The following is a 20,481-nucleotide window of genomic DNA, read 5'->3' as shown; positions in this document are numbered from 1 at the left end:
TCCTTCCCCGGCCCTGGTTTGGGGTGAAAGCCTTGCTTATTAGTCAATCTGGAGCCCACTTACTGTGAATTACCAGGCCTGATTGATATTCATGAGTGGATACATCTGAAACCTCAGTCAGCTGCCACGTGACTCTGCCTGGGGGAGGCGGCTGCTCTGAGGACGCGGGGACCTGAGTGGCCCCGGCACACGGCGGCGGTCCCCGGCTGACGGCCGTCCATGCCCAGCAGTGGCCGGGACCGGGAGGTGCCAGCAGGGTTTTCCAGTCCGGATGGTGGCGGGGAGGAGGGGCAGGGGGCTGGGGCGGAGGGAGGCCAGCAGCCGGCCGCCCCAGTTCCCACTGCTCCACCCTTGCACGGCGGTTCCCCCCACCTGGACCTCCTCTTCCTCTCCGCCTAGCTATCCCCTCCCCCCGCAGCTGGGACATCACTTCCGAGAGGTGCCTCCCCATCACCCCCATCTGAGTCAGGCCCCCCAGCATTATCCTCCTGGTGCACTGCACCATGCCCGCGCGCACACACACTGCGGGGGCATTCCGGTCTGCAATCTTGTTTTCTGGTGTTTGGGGTTGAGTTCCATGGGGACCTAGTCTTGTACCCCTGGCTCACCATCTGGCGCCTGGCACAGGGTAGCGTTCAGTAAAACTTGGTGGGATGCATGGTAAAGTGCTTCCCCCGGACTAGGCCCCGGGCTGTGGCTCAGCCCACATCTCCCCTGGGCTTGAAACCCCCTGGGAGGGACAGTGTATTCTCTGTTTGCAGAGGGAGCAGATGCAGAGATTCAGGAACCTGGGAAGCAGAACCCAGGCTGGTGTGATTCTCAAGCCTGTGCTTCAGGGTTAAAGGGAGGAACTTAACCTCTCACCCCCAAGGGCTTGGGTTTCTGGCAAGTACCGTGTCTTGAGGGTCCGGGGGCTTTTGCTCCAGGCAAGATGCTGTGTAAGTAAATATTGACGATCAGCTCAGAGAACATGCAAACCCCTCTCCATTCTGAAAAACCGCTTTGCTGAGTGGGGGCTGAAAGCATAGATCTGTCTATATGCTTCTTCACAGATCAGATACCCAGCTGAACAGAAGAGAGATGCGGAAACTGGGACTGCTTTCCAGACGCTTGGAAGTTCAAGTCTGGCCTCTTCAAGCAGGAACAAGCAGCTGCTGCTTTACAAGCCCACCCCTGCAAAATGAGACGAGGTGGTGTGCCCGTCCCTGATTCCTGGCTTCGAAGGCCAGGGCAGGGAGGCCTAGGGATTGGAGAGGGGTCAGTATGCAGAGAAATGAGGCTAAATCCAAACTCCGATTTCGAAATTCAAACGTTTCCCAGAGAAAACAAGGTTTTAACGGACTGAGTCTTGGGAACCAGAATGAACATTTTTTTGTTTTTTGTTTTGAAACCCGAGGGCTTTTTTTAAAAAGGGGTGGGTTTCCCTGGTGGCGCAGTGGTTGAGAATCTGCCTGCCAATGCAGGGGACACGGGTTTGAGCCCTGGTCTGGGAAGATCCCACATGCCGCGGAGCAACTAGGCCCGTGAGCCACAACTACTGAGCCTGCGCGTCTGGAGCCTGTGCTCTGCAACAAGAGAGGCCGCGATAGTGAGAGGCCCGCGCACCGCGATGAAGAGTGGCCCCCGCTTGCCGCAACTGGAGAAAGCCCTCGCACAGAAACGAAGACCCAACACAGCCATAAATAAATAAATAAATAAAGTAGCTATTAAAAAAACAAACTTTAAAAAAATAAAAAAATAAAAAATAAATAAAAAGGGGGGTGGGGCGGGGATGGGAACCACGCCCCACGTACTGGGTGCTTGGGGCACTGTGAGGAGGGCCGGCTCCCCTTCCTCGAGGAGGATTGGGGTGGAGGCTGCCCGGCCGGAGGGAATCTGTCAGTGACCCCTGGGCAGCTCTGGGGCTCACCTGGCTGTGACGATCAGAGGGCAAAGAGCACAGAAACTTCCAGCAGGAGGATATTAACTCGCTGGCCCAGTGACACCCGGGGGCTTGATGAGCGCCATCTGGGTCCCTTGGCAGCGCGAACGCTCCGGAAGAGAGAGGATTCATCTCGGAGTCTGGGCTCACCTGCCTGGCTAGAACTTTCCTGGGTTTGGCAGTAAAGAGCCTCTGGATGGCCTGCTTCTCCCGAGGTCGGACTAGGGGCGACCTGGGTTCCAGCAAACGCTTAGTGGGCGCCCCTCCCCGCCCCCACTTGTGGACAAGCCCTCGAAGGCTTCCTCTAGGGACAGAGCACACACACTCTGTGCCATGAGGAAGCACCGTGGCAGCGACAACCCTGAGAGGCTCAGAGGGAGGGCACCCGAGTCTTGGGTGGCCAGGGGGCACTGCTCAGAGCCAGTGGTGTCGAGACACGAAGGATGAGAAGGCGGGAAACGGTGGGGGAAGTGGGAGACGAGGTGTCCCTGTCACCCAGGCCACAGATGGGCGCTGGCACTAAGATGGTCCCCAAGGGAAGGGATGGGTGCAGGGTATGTTGTGTGCGGGATCCCGACTGCACTCACGGCCCACTTTTCACCCCCTCCACCACCACGTCCATGCATTTTGCTAATCCCCGCCCTTGCTGACTTTGAGCTCCACCATGTGACTTGCTTTGGCCAACAGGGCAGTAAGCAAACCTGTCTTCGCGTGTAAGCTGTGTATAAGCAACAAGAGTCACACCCTTCTCTGGGGTTTTTCATTAACACCTAGTGCTTGGCTCTTAAACCCGTTATCCAAATTCTTGGGTTAAGAATCCATGGAAAGATGTGGTATGTGTGTGCAATGGAATATTACTGAGCCACAAAAAGGAACGAAATTGGGTCGTTTGTAGAGATGTGGAGGGACCTAGAGACTGTCATACAGAGTGAAGTAAGTCAGAAAAACAAACATTGTATATTAACGCATATACGTGGAATCTGAAAACATTGGTATAGACGATCTTATTTACAAAGCAGAAATAGAGACACAGATGTAGAGAACAAACGTAGGGATACCAAGGGGGGAAGGGGGAGGGTGGGATGAATTGGGAGATTGGGATTGACATACATATACTATTGATACTATGTATAGATAACTAATGAGAACCTACTGTATAGCACAGGGAACTCTACTCAATGCTCTGTGACCTAAATGGGAAGGGAATCCAAAAAAGAGGGCATATATGTGTATGTATGGCTGATTCACTTTGCTGTACAGTAGAAACTAACACCAGATTGTAAAGCAACTGTACTCCAATAAAAATTTAAAAAAGAATCCATGGAAGCATCATGTTTTTGGATCTTTGAACGGTGCTCATGTGGGGTTGAGTTCTAAAGTCAGCTCAAAAGGTGAAAATCAGGGCCAGTGAAATTGATCTTGACAACGCCCCATGAAGACGCCGGGCAGGAGCCTGGCTGATTCCCACACTCCCTTTCCTGCTTCCTGCAGCACGAGGACCCCCTGTGTCTTAATGGGCCGACGGCCTCCCAGGAGAAAGACTATTTCCCAGTGTTTCTTGAAGGCAGGTTTGACCATGTGACTCTGTCCCGGCCAAAGAGATGCGGGCAGAAGTGACATGAGATGGCCCAGGCTGTGTCCTCCTGCTGGCCGGGTCCTGCACAGAGAGAGCCCTCCTGGCCGTGTGATTCAGAGGCAGCCGGGTCCCTGCCACTGTGCAGTGCCCTGTCAGAGCGAGGCTGCTCACCTTCCCAGTGTCACGTGAGAGAAGTCAGCCTCCTTCCTCTTGAAACCACTGATTTTGGGGTCTGTCACAGCAGGGGAAACATACTCTAACACACCGTCTGTCTGCAAGGCCACCACAGCTGGCTGTATCTCCAGCTTGCTGCTGTTCTTTGGTTGAGCACCAGGTAAAGAAGCTGGCTAGCATTTCGGAGTCGAAAAAAGATCTCCCAGCTCAAAACTGTTGCGGTGAGATGCTTATTCTCTGAGGGCTGGGCAACTGAACCCAAGAATAGAAATACTGGAGGGGGAGGGGCATAAGGGCTCTGGACTCACATCCCAGCTCCTCTGGGAAATACAGTTCGAGAATCATTAAAGGAACCAGTGTTTTAGGCTATGTCTTATGTGGCCCACCACTCCTCAAGCGTCCTTCCTTCTCCCAAGCAGCCAACACTTTGACTGTGGGGCGGTGGCCAGTGAGGATGCCTGGAGGCAAGGGGGCCTGCCTTGTTCCAGCACCTTCCTGGAGTATTAGCCGTGCACGGCTCACTTCAGTCCTCAAGCCTCAGTTTCCTCACCTGGGCAACGAGAGCGACAGCCTCTGCCTTGTCGCAGCCGAGACTCAACCCTGCGAGAGCGCCTTGTAAACTGCGGGGCAACACACAGACATGCGAGGGGGCGGTGATATTATCGCCTGGCATCTTTTTTGGGGGTCCAGGAGAAGGGAGGGCTCCTGACAGTCCCTAGGGAAGGCAGGAGCAGCTGCCATCCAGAAATCTGCACGACTACAGAGAAATGTTTGCTGTTGGCCTGAGCCCAAGGATGGGGCACTGCAGCCCCAGTGGATCGTTTTCATGAAAGCTGCAATTAAGGGGAAGTGGGGTCTATTAAGGAAGCTGGAGGGGACGCAGCCCTGGCTTCTGGTGATGCTCTAATTAGATTGCAGGGCCCCTCTTATTTTGCTGCTGAGCCAGAAGGCCCTGGGCTCAGGGCTCGTGCTGGGTGGTGGGTGATGGCGAGAGCCTGCTGGGGCCCAGGGGGCACGCCTTATGCTGGGGAATGGGGTAACTACGGCGAACGCTTGTACGGTGCTTGCTGCATGGCAGGGACCATACTGTACTGACTTGATCCTCACAACTCCAGGAGTCATATGGCTGTTGTTCTCAGTTCACAGATGAGGACACCCAGGCACAGAGAGGTCGAGCGGCAAGCTCAAGGTCATGCTGCAGGTAAGTGGCAGAGCTGGGATTCTGGCCCAGGGAGCCTGGCTGGGTCTGGGCAGAGGTGGCAGGATGGGAAGGGCACAGAATGGGGAGCAATGCCACGGTGTGACCTTGGGGAAGCCACCCGCCCTCTCTGGCTCTGGCTTTCTGAGCTATAAGATTAGAGGGGCTTGCTTTATATCAGGGATTGGCAAGCTTGATGTTAAGAGCCAGACGGTAAATATTTTGGGCTCTGCAGGCCATACAGTCTCTGTTTTAACTACTCAGCTCTGCTGCTACATCAGGACGGCAGCCTAGACCATCTGGAAACCAATGGGCATGGCTGTGTGCCAATAAAACTTTATTTATACAAACAGGCGGCAGGTGGACCTGGTCCACAGGCCCGCAGCCTACCAACCCCCTGTTTAGATCACTCATGTCCCTTCTTTACCACATTTTTTTTTTTTTTTGGCCAAGCTGCGTGGCTTGTGGGATCTTAGTTCCCTGACCAGGAATTGAACCCAGGACCTCGGCAGTGAAAGCGTGGGGTCCTAACCACTGGACAGCCAGGGAATTCCCTTTACCACTTCTTTGTATCACATTCATGTTCTTAATAATTTTCTTTATACAAATTCACTATTTTTTTACCTCCTCCTTAGGGCTTGGCAAAACCATTGGCTTGATGAGCTAGCTGTATATTTCCAATTGTAACATACATGTGAAAATAAACCCATAAGTTAAAAATTAAAAAAAATAAAGTTTATGGGCTGCCTAAAATCATCTTGTGTACCACGGAAGCCTGCACTCCATGCTTCATGAGACATGTTTACATCAGTGGTTTTCCAACCAACTCCTGACGGGGAGGATGAACACGTTGAGGGGGGGCCTTACACCCTGACTTTGAATAGAGCGGTTCTACTTTCTCTGTTTTCTACATTGGGGTTCTGCATAAGACTTTTGCTTGGAAAAAGGGGTCCTGTGGTCAAGAGAGTTTGGAACCACCTAAAAGTGGCTTCAAAATGAACTGAGAACTGGTGAGCTTTGAGCGAGGACATCCCAGCTCTGCTTGCACGGGGCTGTGAGCCTCCACGCTGCTTCTTAGATTTCCTAAAGAAAAACAGATGATTTCCTGTTACACCTTTCGTCCAGCCCTCTCTCCTGAACTGGAGACACACATCCTCCGGGAAGCTCTCCATCTCCACCTGACGGTTCTCTCCAAATGAACGCGTTAAAAACCCAACTCCTGGTTCCCCTCTGGGCCAGCTCCTGCACGTGGCCTGTCTCAGCACATGCTGACTGCTGTCTCCCCGGGGCTAAGGCCCCAAACCATGGCGCCGCGCAGCCCACAGCCAGACCTCTAGTCTGTCCCTTGGGCTCCACCTTCAAAACATCTGGGACCCGGCCGCCTGTCACCTCCTCCGCTGGTTGAAGCTGCCACACCTCCCCTGGATTACGGCAGGGGCCCTGCCCTCCTCCCCGGGCCCTGGGCTCGGCAGCCAAGCTGAGCCTGCGCAGTGGTCTTCCCCGTCCAGGGCCCTCGCTCCCGCTGCCCCTCCGTCCCTTCCTTCCCGCTCTGCTCTCACGCCTCCTCCTTGGGGAGTCCTCCCTCGGTCCCTCCAGACACCCTGTACAGAAAGCAGCCTCAGTAGCACCAGAGGAGAAAACATCTGCTTGCTGTCTGTCTCCCCACATCCCACTGTTGGCTCCTGGGGACCCGGGAGTGTCCCTCCCAGCACCCAGGGCTGGGCCTGGTGCACAGCCGCCAGAGCGAACATCTTGGGATGCACGCGCCCAAGTGTTTCGGGTTCAGACCTCTCCTCGGGCTCTGCAGCAACAGGAGCCCCCGGGGATGAGGCCACGGGCTCTGCCTTCGGGAGGTGACCGTCCTCCGGGGGTCTCGGGGGTACCCCATCACCCCCACGCTCTACCCTGGTGCCCTCCACAGCTCCACTGAGCCCCAACATGCGCCCGTGCACTGGGGATTGACGGCATTCGATGGTATTAAAAACAAAACCAAACAGCATGTTAGGAGTTCATGGTAAGTAGGTGCTGAGCAGGAAAAGCCTCATCAGGGGAAAAATGACTGGATGCCTTTCATTCAAGCCGCCCTGAGGTTAGATTTTGAGTTCCGGCACACGCCGGCCTTCCTTCCTGAGCCTCAAGCTCCTCATCTGTAAAATGGGGACAGCAGCGCAGCCCGCGGCGCAGGGGTGAGGAGAGGAGGGTGTGCATTAAGGCCCCGAGTGGGGCCAGGCTCTCCTGCGAGCACGTGCTGCCCCGCCGCCCTGGGCAGGAGAGCTCGGGGCGGGTTGGAACTCGGGCTTCCCGCTACCTGGAGCTGGGCGCGAGTCCCAGGGGCAGCCCCTTGTGCCGTGTCACCTGGGAACGTCGCCTGTCCCTTGGAGGCTCCACTTCTGTACATCTCGTAAACTTACCTCCCACAGCTGCTGGGAGGACAAAGTGGCATTCGTTCCTTCATCACATATTTACCAAGCACTTCCTACCCGAGAGGCACAGGAGATGCGGTGCACACGGAAGAGGCACGGACCCTGCCCTCCCGGGGCTGACAACCCCAGGAGGGAGGACAGACACGAAACCACGACACAGACAACCATTTACAGCTGTGACAGGGGCCAGGGACGCGCTTAGGTGTTACGAGGGCATCCAACCGGGAGGGCCTGGCTTGTCTGGCGTAGGGTTTGGAAAAGTCAGCTAGGGGAAGGTGCCTATTTCAGCGGCTGGGGCAAGATGGGAGAACAAATTTATTATTAAGCCAGGATTCTACTAATGTGTTATTATTAATACTGCTGAAAAAAATGATCGCATATTATTAGCGAAGCTCAGCAAAGAGAACCAGAGAGGCTTTTTCGTGGGAGGGGAGCGCACGTTCCATTTCTGCAACGTGTACCAAAGGGTTAAAGTCATTTTCATTAAAATTCAAATTTCAGCAGGCGCTCATTCTCCCTTCGCCGTCCTTTGAACGTCTGACTGGCAACCATTTCATATTTCAATCTCGGCAGAACAAATTGAATTAGATGTTGAAACCAAACTCGGCTCTGTTCACCAAAGCCTGCACGCTCGGCTTGCACTAATCCTTTCCTAGCTGCTGCAGAGCACAGACGGGTGCTGGGAGGGACGGGCCCTGCCACAAAAGACAAAAGAGCCCAAGGAGGCGGTAAAAGGAAAGGAGGAAAAACACGGGGGCAAAGGCCGCTCGAACTTGTCTTCTGCCTGATTCTCGGGTCTTCAAGCCCAGGAGACAAAGTCCCGTGTGGATCCAGGGTTTCTGTGGCTACATTCCTGGCACCCAGCGCAGTGCCAAGTGCAGAGGGATGCCTAGTGTTCGACGGACGAATGAATGAATGACTGGGGGTGAGGATTAGCCGCTGGCTTTGAGGACTTAACTCCGCCACCCTCTGCCTCTGGCCTGTGCCGTTCCCCGGCCTTTCCTTTCTGAGACACTGCAAGATGCCTGGCGCCCTCCCAGGGTCAAGGTGCTTCCGCTGGGACCTGGGCTCACTCCAGTCCTGTGATCCTCCACACCAGCCCCTGCAGAGTGTGCAAACCGGCCGGAGGATGCCAGCTCGCGTTTCCCAGGAGGAAGGGGGCAGACTTCACACCCTGGGATCACGCCATGGCTGAGGGTCTGTGGAACGGCCTACAAGTGCTGACACAAGAGCCCGAGCCTTGCTTCCAGTCTACTGTGGCAATGGCATTGGTGCCCACGGGTAACCCCAGGATGGAAAGGGTTAGGAGTAAGCACAGAAACACCAGTCGTTTCTGGGGGAGGGGCTCACTTATTTCCCAACTGCACCACGGCAACCGTGGGCCCATCCTGAGTCTGGCTTTGGCTTTGTATGAGGAGCAACTGGGTAAACCATGTCTCTGCTTGGCCTGCTCGGGGGCTGCTGGGCAGAGGTCACCCCCTCCAGGCTGCCTTCCCTGTTACACGGGCTCCTTTCCACTACGACCCACCTCAGAATGCTCATCCTTCCTCAGGTGCGACCTCCGTTGCTTTATTTCTGGAATTTCTCTCCTACGTCTTCTGGTGGTTTGGGACCTCTGATGTCCCATCATCATTCAAACTCACCTGAAGCCCCCTCCCTGAAAGCTCCCCCCGTGCCCCACTGCTCTGGTGACAACAGTGACCGTCAATCTCCCCAGGGCCTTGGCTCCAAGCCCGGAGTCTCCCCAGTTCACCCGGCACACATTGGGTGGATGCTTTTCTTCTGAAACGCTTTCACGCCGTCCCTCTCCCTCAGAGGGGGAAAGACGCGCCCTCCTCTGGGCCAGGCTAAAGACCTGGCTTTATTTTATTATTACCTAGCTATACTTTTTATTCCAGAATACCAATAATAATGACGATGATGATTATGATAATAAAAATGATGAGAGCTTTAGTAGTTCATGTTTAAAGAGTTACTTTCAAAGGCGTGGGGACAGGGCTCAGGATTACTGAGACACGTGTTCAACCTCCAGGCCATCCCCTGCGCCAGGTGCTGTGCCTGAAAGGACCAGGGACAGGATCGGCTGAGGAGGGACACGGGGGCAGGGGCTGGGCAAGGAGAGGAACGGAATGTGGCTACTTTCGATAAGGTGGTCGGGGCTGTCTCTCTGCGGAAGGGAGGGAAGCTTAAACTAAGATCTCAGAGTGGCTGGTGGAGGTGGGGGAAGGAAACAGGAAGAAAGCGGGGGCAGGGTGTCCCAGGCAGAGGAAAGAGCAAGCGCAAAGGCCCTGGGGTGGGACTTGCTGTAGAGGCCGGAGCGCAGCAAGTGAGGGGCAGGGGCAGGGGAGGCAGGGCCTTCTTGCTCGTCGTGGTGAAGAGTGTGGCTTTACTCCAAGTGTGCACAGGGGGGCAGGGCCGAAGGGATTTAAACTACACCCCCCATGATCCAGCTCATGGCTGCACGTGGAGAATGCAGTGCTCCTGGGGGAGCGTGGAGTCTGCCGTAGGCGTTGGTGAGAGCCAGGTGTGGCACGAAGGTGGGGGGACGGGGTACCCCCCCGAGATCTCTAGGGGAGTTGAAGCGACTGCTTCTATTTGCTTCTGGGGGGGCCCTTCCACCCCAGACAGTAAGCCCCCAGGGTTGGGGGTACAGACGCCAGGCTGGGACGGGCAGGCAGGAGGGAAGGGGCCACAGTCTCCCTGAGCGCAGCTGGCTGAGTGGCTGGTGGTTTTCTCTCCTGCTGCTCCCTCAGCCCGTCAGCTTCACGACCCCCTCGCTCCTCTGCTGGTCCCGAGCTTTCTCTGGGCTCAGGCTGCGGCTTGCTTGCTTTTTCTTTTGGACACAGGGAAGACAGTAAAGCATGAAGGTCAAGAAAGACCCGAGGCCCTGGGGTCAGATTCACATCCTGCAGGTACCTGAAGCTCTCTGGGCCTCACAATACCCCTGCCATATGGAGGCGCCGTTAGCACCAACCCATTTTAAAGATGAGGAGACTGAGGAATCGAAGGTTAAGTCACTGGCCCACGCTCACAAGGCTGCTGAGTGGTGGATGTTACCAGGGACCCAGAATGGTCTGAACGCAGAGCCCGAGCTGGCATGGCAACACCAGGAGGTGGTGAATTCCGATCTGGGGACATTCTAGTACCTTCAGTGAAGTCGGTGCCAATGTCGCCTCCCCCCATGCCAGGCCCACGGGTCTGCAATCTTATCTAACCAGAAGAATCAACATGGCCCTTAACGGGACAAGCAGTGGGGAGGGAGGGGGTGGACCCCAGCCCTGTCATCCCTGGGACCCACGGAAACTTGGGAGCCCGGTCACCCGAGGGACCCCACGCAGGCTCTGTGGTCTGATGTCGGGGAGACACCTCACTATAAAAGCTGGGAATGAGCCACGCCGGGTCTGTGTCTTTTGCTTCCATTATGTCCCAGGGATGACCTAGGATGGATTAGGAAGCACCTGCCCCCCAGGGAACTGGGGACACGCTCAGCCTTGCAGGGCTGTCAGCGCTGTGTGGTCTTGCTTGGATTCCAGGCCACTCCGAAAATGGCTTGATGTGGACTGAAGCCTCCTCCCAGAAAAATACACAGACCGAATTTTACACAGCAAGTCAGAAGATCCCTGGGCTCTCACTCGGGGCCTCCAGCTGCCCCAAATGAAGAAGGAAACAAAAACGCTGACGAGTGCTTGCTCTGGGCTTTACTTGGATTGACTAATGTAGTCCAAGCACCGTCCCTGAGGTAGGTACAAGATCACCCCCATTTTATAGAAAGAGAAGCTGAGGGTCAGAGGGGACCTCGCTGGTGCAGTCACACAGCTGGGGATGGCTGGGCTGGGATTCAGACCCAGGGCAGACGGGTTATAGCTCTTTCCTCTCTACCATCCCCCTCCCGGTGTGCGCTGGGTGTGAATCTCCAGGCGGGAGCAGGTGTGGGCACCCCAGGTCTGGGATGAGCCTTGGGACACTGCTTGCCAGGGCTGGGGACCTGTTTGCGTTTCACAGGGTCCGCAGCCTGTGGGTAGAGGGCGTCTGCCGTTAGTGACGCAGCCGGGCTCAACCAATGAGCCAGTGTCTGGGTCTGGAGCCTGGTGCTTCGGGAGTGGCCCCATGGTCAGCGCGGACGGAAGATGCTCTGGTGACTAAACCAGGGCTCATGGTCCCAAGTGGCGAGGAAGGGGCAGGACAGAGGCCACGCCCCAGGCTGTGAGCAGTCCCGTGGAGAGACGGAGGCGGGAACTCCAGCTTAGCAGCCCTGGAGGGGGGAGCAAGAACAGAAGCTTCTGGAACCCGCCTTACACGCTCAGCACTGTTCCTGGCGTTCTTCACGATCATTACATTTCTTTCTCGCTAAAGCCCTCTGAGGTGAGAACCAGTTAGCAAGGAGGAGGCTGGGCCCAGGGAGGTGAGCTGACTTGGCAGGGGTCCCCAGTCTGTGCCGGGTGGAGCGGGGCTTCATGCCCAAACAGCCCAACTCCGGAGAGCTGCCTTCAGCCTGGTGAGTACTCCGGGCTCGTGGGCAGTGGGGCCCGAGGGTCCTTGCACCCATGTAGCTGCGCACCCCGGTGAAAGCCCTCAAGTCCCTCTGCACCCCGACCTTCGCACCGGCACGGTGGGGCCCTGCCTGCATCTCAGGGTTGCTGGGAGGAGGAGCAAGAGGGGGAACTCGTGCGGGAACCGCCAACGGCTGGGCTGGACGCAGGGCTCGGTGGTTTCTGCCACTTCCAGATCCTCGTGCTGCCACGAGGGACTGCCCGGCACAGTGGCATCCTGCGCCTGTTCTCTGGCCCTGCAGTACCGGGCACAGAGCAGGCGCAGTCAGTGTCTGGGGCCCGAGATGCCCGGGCAGGGGGCTGAGGCCATCGTCCCCTCCGATCTTGGACCAGTGGAGGGCGGTGCGGCCCTCCCAGCCGCCGTGGGAGGGGGCGCAGAGCTGGAGCGGCTGTGCCCCGTCCCCAGGGCTCTGGAGCCACGTACCCTCGGTGCCAGCTCACAGCTGAAGGGTCTGCTCCTCGCCGTCGTTCTCACTGTCTTCCAGCTGCTCCAGGATCTCGTCCAACACCACAGACTGCTTTTTCTTCGGGGGTTCTGTGGGAGCCCAGATGGCAAGAGAGGAGAAAAGAACAGCCGAGAGGGTTGGGAGGCAGGAAGAGAGAGATGACAGAGAGGGAGAGGGAAGGGAAGAGCAAAAAGGGAGCGGGGGAGGAGGGGATTCAGGAACGGAACAGAGGGAAGGGGTGGGAGGTGGGAGAGCAGGTACAGACACGGGGGGGGGAGAGAGACGAGACAGAAGAAATAAGCAAAGACAAGAAATGGGGGGAAGGAGGATCAAAGGAGGTATGAGAAAGGGGAAGACAGTGCAGAGCAGGAGACAGAGAAACACAGAGGGTCAGTCTCTACTTCACCAGGGGGCAGCCTCTCTCCCAGCCCTGTTGGCCACCCCTGCCCATCTTCCACCCACCGAGGAAAGCAGGGAAGAAGGCCTTTCCCAGCAGGTCAGAGGTTAGCGAATCTCTGCCTGATGTAGGGGGAGCCAAAACCTCCAGAGGCCAAGTCAAGCGAGGGCAGGGGTTGGGAAACAAGTTACTGTTCTCTTGGAGTCGCAGACTCTTAATGGTATAGTAGGTGGCTGGCATACAGTAGGTGTTTAGTAAATGCTGGGTGACTAGATGCTCAAGGACTCCAGAGGAGGCATGGAGGGAATAACAATTAGAGGTGGCTTTACAGAAGAGGGGCTATTTGACCTGGGCTTTGAAGAATGCAGAGGAGTTCTCTGTGAGGAGACGGGGAAGGGGACGTAGATGCACAGTGTGAAAGGGCATGGTGGGTTCGGCAAAATATATGTCCCTTGGGTGCCAAACACTATTGATTATCTGCTCCGTGCTATGGCTCTTATCTTCTCAACAATCCCATGGGTAGGTATTATTATTATTACCTCTCACAGGTGAGAGCACTGAAGCATAGACACGCAAGTCTAAGGTCACTCAGCTAGGAAGTGGTGAAACCAGGACCCAAGACACACCAAAGCCCACCATCTTTCCTCTTTTCATAAACGTCACAGGTGCTGCCCAGAGACTGCCAGGGAGACAAAGGGGGGAAGGGGGAGGTGTGCTGGTTCCCTTGGCCCTCCAGGAAGGGAATGGGGTGGGGGGTGGGAGGGGGTAGGCTCTGGGCTTAGATTGACTCTGTCAGTCCCTCTGCTAGTCTAACCACTCATTCATGGTCAGCCTCACCCCCAGATAACGCTGGCCTTGTTTTGAGGCAGCTGTTGGATGCTGTCCCAATAGCCTCTCCTTCCCTGGTTCAAACAACACCTCCTCTGTGAAGTCCTCCGGGTGGGACACATTGCCACCGTGATCCTTAGCTGCCATCTCCCCACTGGGTCTGGGGCTCCTGCAGGCAGCAGGTCTCCCCAGAGCCCAGCCCAACGCTCGCCCTCAAGATGGAGCATCTTGGGTCTCTGCCAGGTGGTCTTTGACAAGTGACTTGGCCTCTTTGAGGCTATTTCTCCATCTCATTCCTAAGAACCTGACCCGGACACTGACCCTTCTCCTCTTCTCCACGGCTACCTGCCTGACCCGAGCACTCCCACCTTCTCAGCGGACTCTGCTTCCGCCCTCACCCTCAGGGCCACCTATTCCCCCCCTGACAGCAGCCCGAGGGATCCTTCCAGGACAGGCGTTCCTGCTCTGCTCCGGGAGCTCTGCATGGTACTCTCGAGGCACTGCCTGGGCCGGCCCCTCCCAGGCCCGCGAAGTGCGCGCCCACCCAGACAGCCCTGCTCCCACGCCCCCTCCTCAGAGAGGACTCCCCTGGCCACCGTCTACAGGTCCCCCCGCTCTCCAACCCCTCCTCACTCCACAGCGCTTCTCACCACACGGCGGGCGCTTCTTCGTTTGGGGACAGAGCTATCCGGTTCACGGCCGCGTCCCCTGCCTTGGCACACTGCCTGGCACCTAGTGGGTGCCCGTGAGCAGCTGTTGAACGAGGGGATGAGCGAATGGGGCAGAAAGGGGGGACGCGGAGGGGCTGGCCCCTCGGGGAGGGTGAGGAAGGGGTGGGAGGCCCGCCTGGCCGGAGCCTCAGGCCATCATCACCACGTCGTTAGTCATGAGGAGGGAGGGGGGACAAGACGGGCTGGGGCGGACACCTGCTTCCTTCGCCCCCGCCGCCCCCTCTGGGTTTCCAAATAATTGCCGGAGGTGCGCAACGGTCTCTGGAAATTGAATCTTTGGGCAGGTAGTAGGAGCCGGGAAATAGAAGGGCAGCAAAATAGGACCTGCGGGCCTGTCACTGATGCCCCCCTCCCAGAGGCTGACGATGGGGATAGGTCTGAGCTCCTGGGACGGCGGGTCCCTGTTCTCCTGGGACGGCCTGGGGCCCGAGGGGGTGGCCAGTGGAGCAGGAGCCACTACGGTGGCAGCCGCCGCTTTCACCTTGGCAGAATTTGTGTTCTTTCCCACGGCTTGACCATGACTCTGAGACTGGCAAGGGGGCAGGTGCCAGGCACACGGGTGGTTCTTACCCAGCTGGCCCAGGAGCACCCTGCAGGCGGTGACTGGGGCTTGAACTCCCGGTGCCCCCAGTGTCCAGCACAGGGCACCCCTCGGGCACCAGCCCACCTGGGGAACCTTTCAGAGAAGCACGGCCCAGGGTCACTAGGGGCCTGGCCAGCTCCGAGGGCCTCTCTGCCATCTGAACATCCCGAGCACCGCGCGCTGGCCTGGCTCCACCAGACTGTGAGCCAGACTGGGAGATACCGTCCCAGGGCGCAGCACACAGTAGGTGCTCTGTCATCATTTGTTGAACATAAGAATGGATGAATGAATGACTGAGTGAATGAATAAAAAGGGGCACCAATGTGGGTAACTTTTAAAAAGTAAAACTGCAGTTGTCGGGATAGCAAACAAACAAATGGAGTGGCGGGAAGAGAGGCACCGAGACTGGGGAAACTGAGGCCCAGAGGGGGGGGACATAGCTGGAAGAGGAAACACACACAGGACGGGCACTTTACAAGTGGTGTCTCACCTTAGTTTCATAAACCCTCCGGAGGCTGGTGTCATCACCCCCATTTCACGGGTGGGAAAACGGAGGTGCAGAGAAGCGTACACACCCGAGGCGCCCCCCACCCCGAGCTAACACGTGGCAGCCCCCGGATTCCACCTCAGACGGTCCAGTCTGCAACCCATGCATGCTCTGTGTTGTGCTCTGTGGCATCTCCCGAGGGGCCCTGCCTGGGGGCAGGGCCAAGATCACGCAGGACCCTGTGGTGACAGGGCGTGTGGCCACCGCATCTGGCTTTGACCGTTCCCGAGCTGGGTGACCTTGGGCAGGGCACGTGCCCCGTCCGAGATTCAACCCCTTATGTATAACGTGGGGGGACGGGGCTGTTCCGCCACCCTCCCTTCTCTGTGGCTGCCTTCTGCTACCGTCCTGACTCTCCGGGAGGTGAGGGCTCCTTCTTCCTGCAAAAGCCCTTCAGAGCCCCCTGACTTGTCCCCAGCACCTATTGTAACAGTGCTCAGGAACAGTGGGCACTGACCCCACAGCCCAAGCATGGACTGGCTGTGAGGCTGCGAGCAGCAGACTTAGCCCTTCTGGGCCTCAGTTTCCTTATCTGTAATATGGGGCCACTAGGAATGCCTACCTCCTGGGGCTGTGGTGAGCACTGAGGAGAGAGAAGCAACGCCAGCACGTGGTTAGGGCTCCAGGACGGTGCTGAGACCACCATCTTTGTTACTGTTGTTCACGTCAGAGGTGTTGATTTAATGTGTCCTCTGCCATTAGGCCAGGGAGCACCAGGAGGGCAGAGGCTGTCACAGGAAGGCCGGTACACAGTAGGTGATCAATAAATGGTTGTCCAGTAAATGAATGAAGTGATTCGGTTGGTCAAGGCCAAAACAGGTACGATCCCCCCTCCTCCAGCTGGAAACCAGAGAGGCACAGGGGTCTCCACTGACGGCTGTGGGGTGAGGGGCAGGCAAGTCATTAGCGACCAGCTGACTCCACGACCCCTGGAAGTCAGACAATCTGAGGTCCCAGCTCTGCCACTTAACGCTCGGTGACCTTGGGCAGGTCACTTGTACTCTCTGGGTCTCGGCTGCCTGTCTGTACATTGGGGGTGGAGACGCGACCTCCCGGGGCGGCGGCGAGGATCAGCGAGTTCACGCACGGAGCCTGGAGCCCCAAGGGCTTGGTATCCTGGGGCCTGGTGTATCTGGCTCAGGCCGGGCCCCCAGCGCCGCTCCGCCCCCCAGAGGGCACGTCGGGCCCCGAGTTCCCACCAGACAACACCCAGCACCCCCGCCGGCCCCTCCCGCACGCGGAGCGCCCTGCTTGCCGGGAACAGCTGCTGAAATCCCATTTCCCCGACATCAAAAGCCTCAGTGGGTTTTCACCGAACAAACATAATGCAGAACCGGAGAAAGGTGTAAAATAAATAAACGAAACAAGCTGTGCGTTCTCTTTCAGTATTACAGCTGCACCCGGAGATAAACAACAAGTGAATGTCACCAAACATCAACACCCAAGAAATTAACTTGACAAAAAGCTCAGCCGTCCCCCAGCAACCCCCCAGTCCTGCCCCCGCCCCCCTCCCCACTCTCCAGCCACCATTTTGCATTTCTGGAGTTCCCATCTAATGATTTTATTTTTCAATTAATTCCTTGACAGAACGCCAGCCCGCGTCTCTCTCCCATCCCTGGCTGGCGCTGTCGCCCTGCGCACAAGGCACGGGCAGGCAGGTGGAGGGGGGGCAGCTGTCGGGAGGACAGGGCAAAGCTTCGGGGCTGGTCGGGGAGGAGGGGATCCTGAAAGGAACCCTGAGAGGAGGCAGGTGTGACCGGCCGGGGCGGCCGGGCTCGGAGTTGATGGCGTTGCCGGCCGTAGCCAGGCTGCCCGGATCGGAGGGAAGCCTGCTGCCCCCCGGCTGAGCCACCTGGGGCCGAGGCCTCCCCTCTCTGTGCTCAGTCTCGGCAGTTACTGAAGAGCACCCAGCTCCTGGGGTACTGAAGAGCGCCCAGCTCCTGGGGTACTGAAGAGCGCCCAGCTCCTGGGGTACTGAAGAGCGCCCAGCTCCTGGGGTACTGAAGAGCACCGAGCTCCTGGGGTACTGAAGAGCACCGAGCTCCTGGGGTACTGAAGAGCACCGAGCTCCTGGGGTACTGAAGAGCGCCCAGCTCCTGGGGTACTGAAGAGCACCGAGCTCCTGGGGTACTGAAGAGCGCCCAGCTCCTGGGGTACTGAAGAGCACCGAGCTCCTGGGGTACTGAAGAGCACCGAGCTCCTGGGGTACTGAAGAGCGCCCAGCTCCTGGGGTACTGAAGAGCACCGAGCTCCTGGGGTACTGAAGAGCGCACAGCTCCTGGGGTACTGAAGAGCACCGAGCTCCTGGGGTACTGAAGAGCGCACAGCTCCTGGGGTACTGAAGAGCACTGAGCTCCTGGGGTACTGAAGAGCACCGAGCTCCTGGGGTACTGAAGAGCGCCCAGCTCCTGGGGTACTGAAGAGCACCGAGCTCCTGGGGTACTGAAGAGCGCCCAGCTCCTGGGGTACTGAAGAGCGCCCAGCTCCTGGGGTACTGAAGAGCACCGAGCTCCTGGGGTACTGAAGAGCACCGAGCTCCTGGGGTACTGAAGAGCACCGAGCTCCTGGGGTACTGAAGAGCGCCCAGCTCCTGGGGTACTGAAGAGCGCCGAGCTCCTGGGGTACTGAAGAGCGCCCAGCTCCTGGGGTACTGAAGAGCACCGAGCTCCTGGGGTACTGAAGAGCGCCCAGCTCCTGGGGTACTGAAGAGCACCGAGCTCCTGGGGTACTGAAGAGCACCGAGCTCCTGGGGTACTGAAGAGCGCCCAGCTCCTGGGGTACTGAAGAGCACCGAGCTCCTGGGGTACTGAAGAGCGCCCAGCTCCTGGGGTACTGAAGAGCGCCCAGCTCCTGGGGTACTGAAGAGCACCGAGCTCCTGGGGTACTGAAGAGCACCGAGCTCCTGGGGTACTGAAGAGCACCGAGCTCCTGGGGTACTGAAGAGCACCGAGCTCCTGGGGTACTGAAGAGCGCCCAGCTCCTGGGGTACTGAAGAGCGCCGAGCTCCTGGGGTACTGAAGAGCGCCCAGCTCCTGGGGTACTGAAGAGCACCGAGCTCCTGGGGTACTGAAGAGCGCCCAGCTCCTGGGGTACTGAAGAGCACCGAGCTCCTGGGGTACTGAAGAGCGCCCAGCTCCTGGGGTACTGAAGAGCGCCCAGCTCCTGGGGTACTGAAGAGCACCGAGCTCCTGGGGTACTGAAGAGCACCGAGCTCCTGGGGTACTGAAGAGCACCGAGCTCCTGGGGTACTGAAGAGCACCGAGCTCCTGGGGTACTGAAGAGCGCCCAGCTCCTGGGGTACTGAAGAGCGCCGAGCTCCTGGGGTACTGAAGAGCGCACAGCTCCTGGGGTACTGAAGAGCACCGAGCTCCTGGGGTACTGAAGAGCACCGAGCTCCTGGGGTACTGAAGAGCACCGAGCTCCTGGGGTACTGAAGAGCGCCCAGCTCCTGGGGTACTGAAGAGCGCCCAGCTCCTGGGGTACTGAAGAGCACCGAGCTCCTGGGGTACTGAAGAGCGCCCAGCTCCTGGGGTACTGAAGAGCGCCCAGCTCCTGGGGTACTGAAGAGCACCGAGCTCCTGGGGTACTGAAGAGCCTCAGAAGGGCACAGACGCTGAAGGCCTTTACGACAGCGCCCGGCACGCAGGAGACACGGGGGAAAGTGACCTCCCTTACTGTCGTTAATGGGTACTGTTATTGAGAGTGCGTGGGCAGGTCACTTCCCTCCTCCATAAAATGGGGATGGCGGTACCAGCCCTTGACAGATGCAGCGGCCGCGGTGGGTGTCCCCTCCTGACGGTCACCTACAGCGTTAGCGGGCAGCTCTGGGACATATTCATAGCTCCCCGCCTGGAGGGCCGGGAGCTTTCTCTGGCCACAAGGGCACGCGTGGCCCTGGCACAGGGTAGGCTGGAAGTGTTGGGGATTTAAGCCCCCTGGAGAAATGTCCCAGCTCCCTCGACTCCGGGGGACAGTTCTGAGGTAGGTGCCACACGGCTCTCAGGGGTCCCTGTGGGCTGTACAGTGGGGCTTGCTCACTGCACCCCCAGACTGGCTCCCCTCCTACCTAGCTGGTCAGGGGCTGCTTCCAGGGAACCCAAGCTAAGACACCATTGTCTACAGGTGACCAAATGGGATGAAGCAGGGCCTCATTCGGCAGGCCCACTGAAGGGCATCTGGATTTGCTGACATCACGGAACGTTAAAAAAAAAACTTTGTTGCTAATATGTAAACACAAGAAAGGCTACACAAGAATCTCCATTTCTAGTTTCTCTTGAAACTGGCTGATCTGGCCACACTGGGCCCATGTCCCCACCTAAGGATAACGGATGGGGTATGTGCCAGTTGCCCCTGGAGATGGGAGGCCTCGTTTATTTGGGTGCTTTCTGCCTGTTCCTGGAGGTCCCGAGCTTGCTACTCCCCGAGACAAAGGGCAGGCGAGGCCTTGGCAAACTGTAAAGTGCAGGCCCGTGTAGCAGGTTTCCCCAGTTAAAACCGTACCTGAGGCGACTCCAACAGGCTGGGGGGGAGGGCGGAGGGGGAGCAGGTGTGCCCCTCTCTCCGGTCTGTCCCTCGAGGGGAGGGGAGGAAGGAGGTTAGGGTTGAGAGCGGAGGGCGGGATTCCAGGTTGGGACAAGCCACCACAGCCTTCGGACTCAGTGGCCTGCTGCCCCAGGCCATCGGGGGGCACAAGCAACCTGCAGTCCCCACCCTTGGGGACATTACGGTGCTGGAGACACAGGATGTGGGTCTTGCGAGGGGCCGGCACCCTGAGGGCTGGCCTGGCGTGTGAGGCTGCCTGCTCCTGGGTCCCCCTGCCTCCCAGGCTCCAGACTGGCAGCCCCCATGGGCAAAACCCTCAGATACCCCGATGGGTCTGCCTCCCAGGGTTCTGTTTACAGCAGGTGCACACTAGATGATCACAGAATATAGAGCACTCTTTAGAGAGAGGATCAGCCCGGCTCCTAAGACCAAACGAGTGGCCCTTTCTCGGTACCAGGAGGCTGTTTCATGGATGTGCCTTTTCAGAACATAGCTGGTCCCCCAAGAACCAGGTGTGATCCGAAAGCCCCTGCTCGGGGCTGGCAGACGGGAGACTGGGCCCCAG

At 57.9% G+C, this 20,481-nt stretch overlaps 1 protein-coding gene across 1 annotated transcript in view; it reads right to left on the bottom strand.

Annotated features, from left to right (window-relative positions):
- Positions 1-10,975: 10,975 nt before the first annotated feature.
- The window catches only part of RBM19 (RNA binding motif protein 19), a 124,509-nt gene continuing 115,003 nt past the window's right edge, over positions 10,976-20,481 (bottom strand). The window contains exons 24-25 of the mRNA XM_059894218.1: positions 12,267-12,377; positions 10,976-11,544 (exon numbers count right to left, since the gene is read on the bottom strand). Of these exons, the coding sequence (XP_059750201.1) occupies positions 12,280-12,377 (98 nt within the window). The 3' untranslated portion in view covers positions 10,976-11,544; positions 12,267-12,279. The remainder of the gene's footprint in view (positions 11,545-12,266; positions 12,378-20,481) is intronic.

Source organism: Balaenoptera ricei, chromosome 14, assembly GCF_028023285.1.
Source record: "Balaenoptera ricei isolate mBalRic1 chromosome 14, mBalRic1.hap2, whole genome shotgun sequence".
NCBI classification, from domain to species: Eukaryota; Metazoa; Chordata; class Mammalia; order Artiodactyla; family Balaenopteridae; genus Balaenoptera; species Balaenoptera ricei.
The sequence above is the reverse complement of the archived record's forward strand: the minus strand, read 5'-3'. Positions and strand labels throughout refer to the sequence as shown.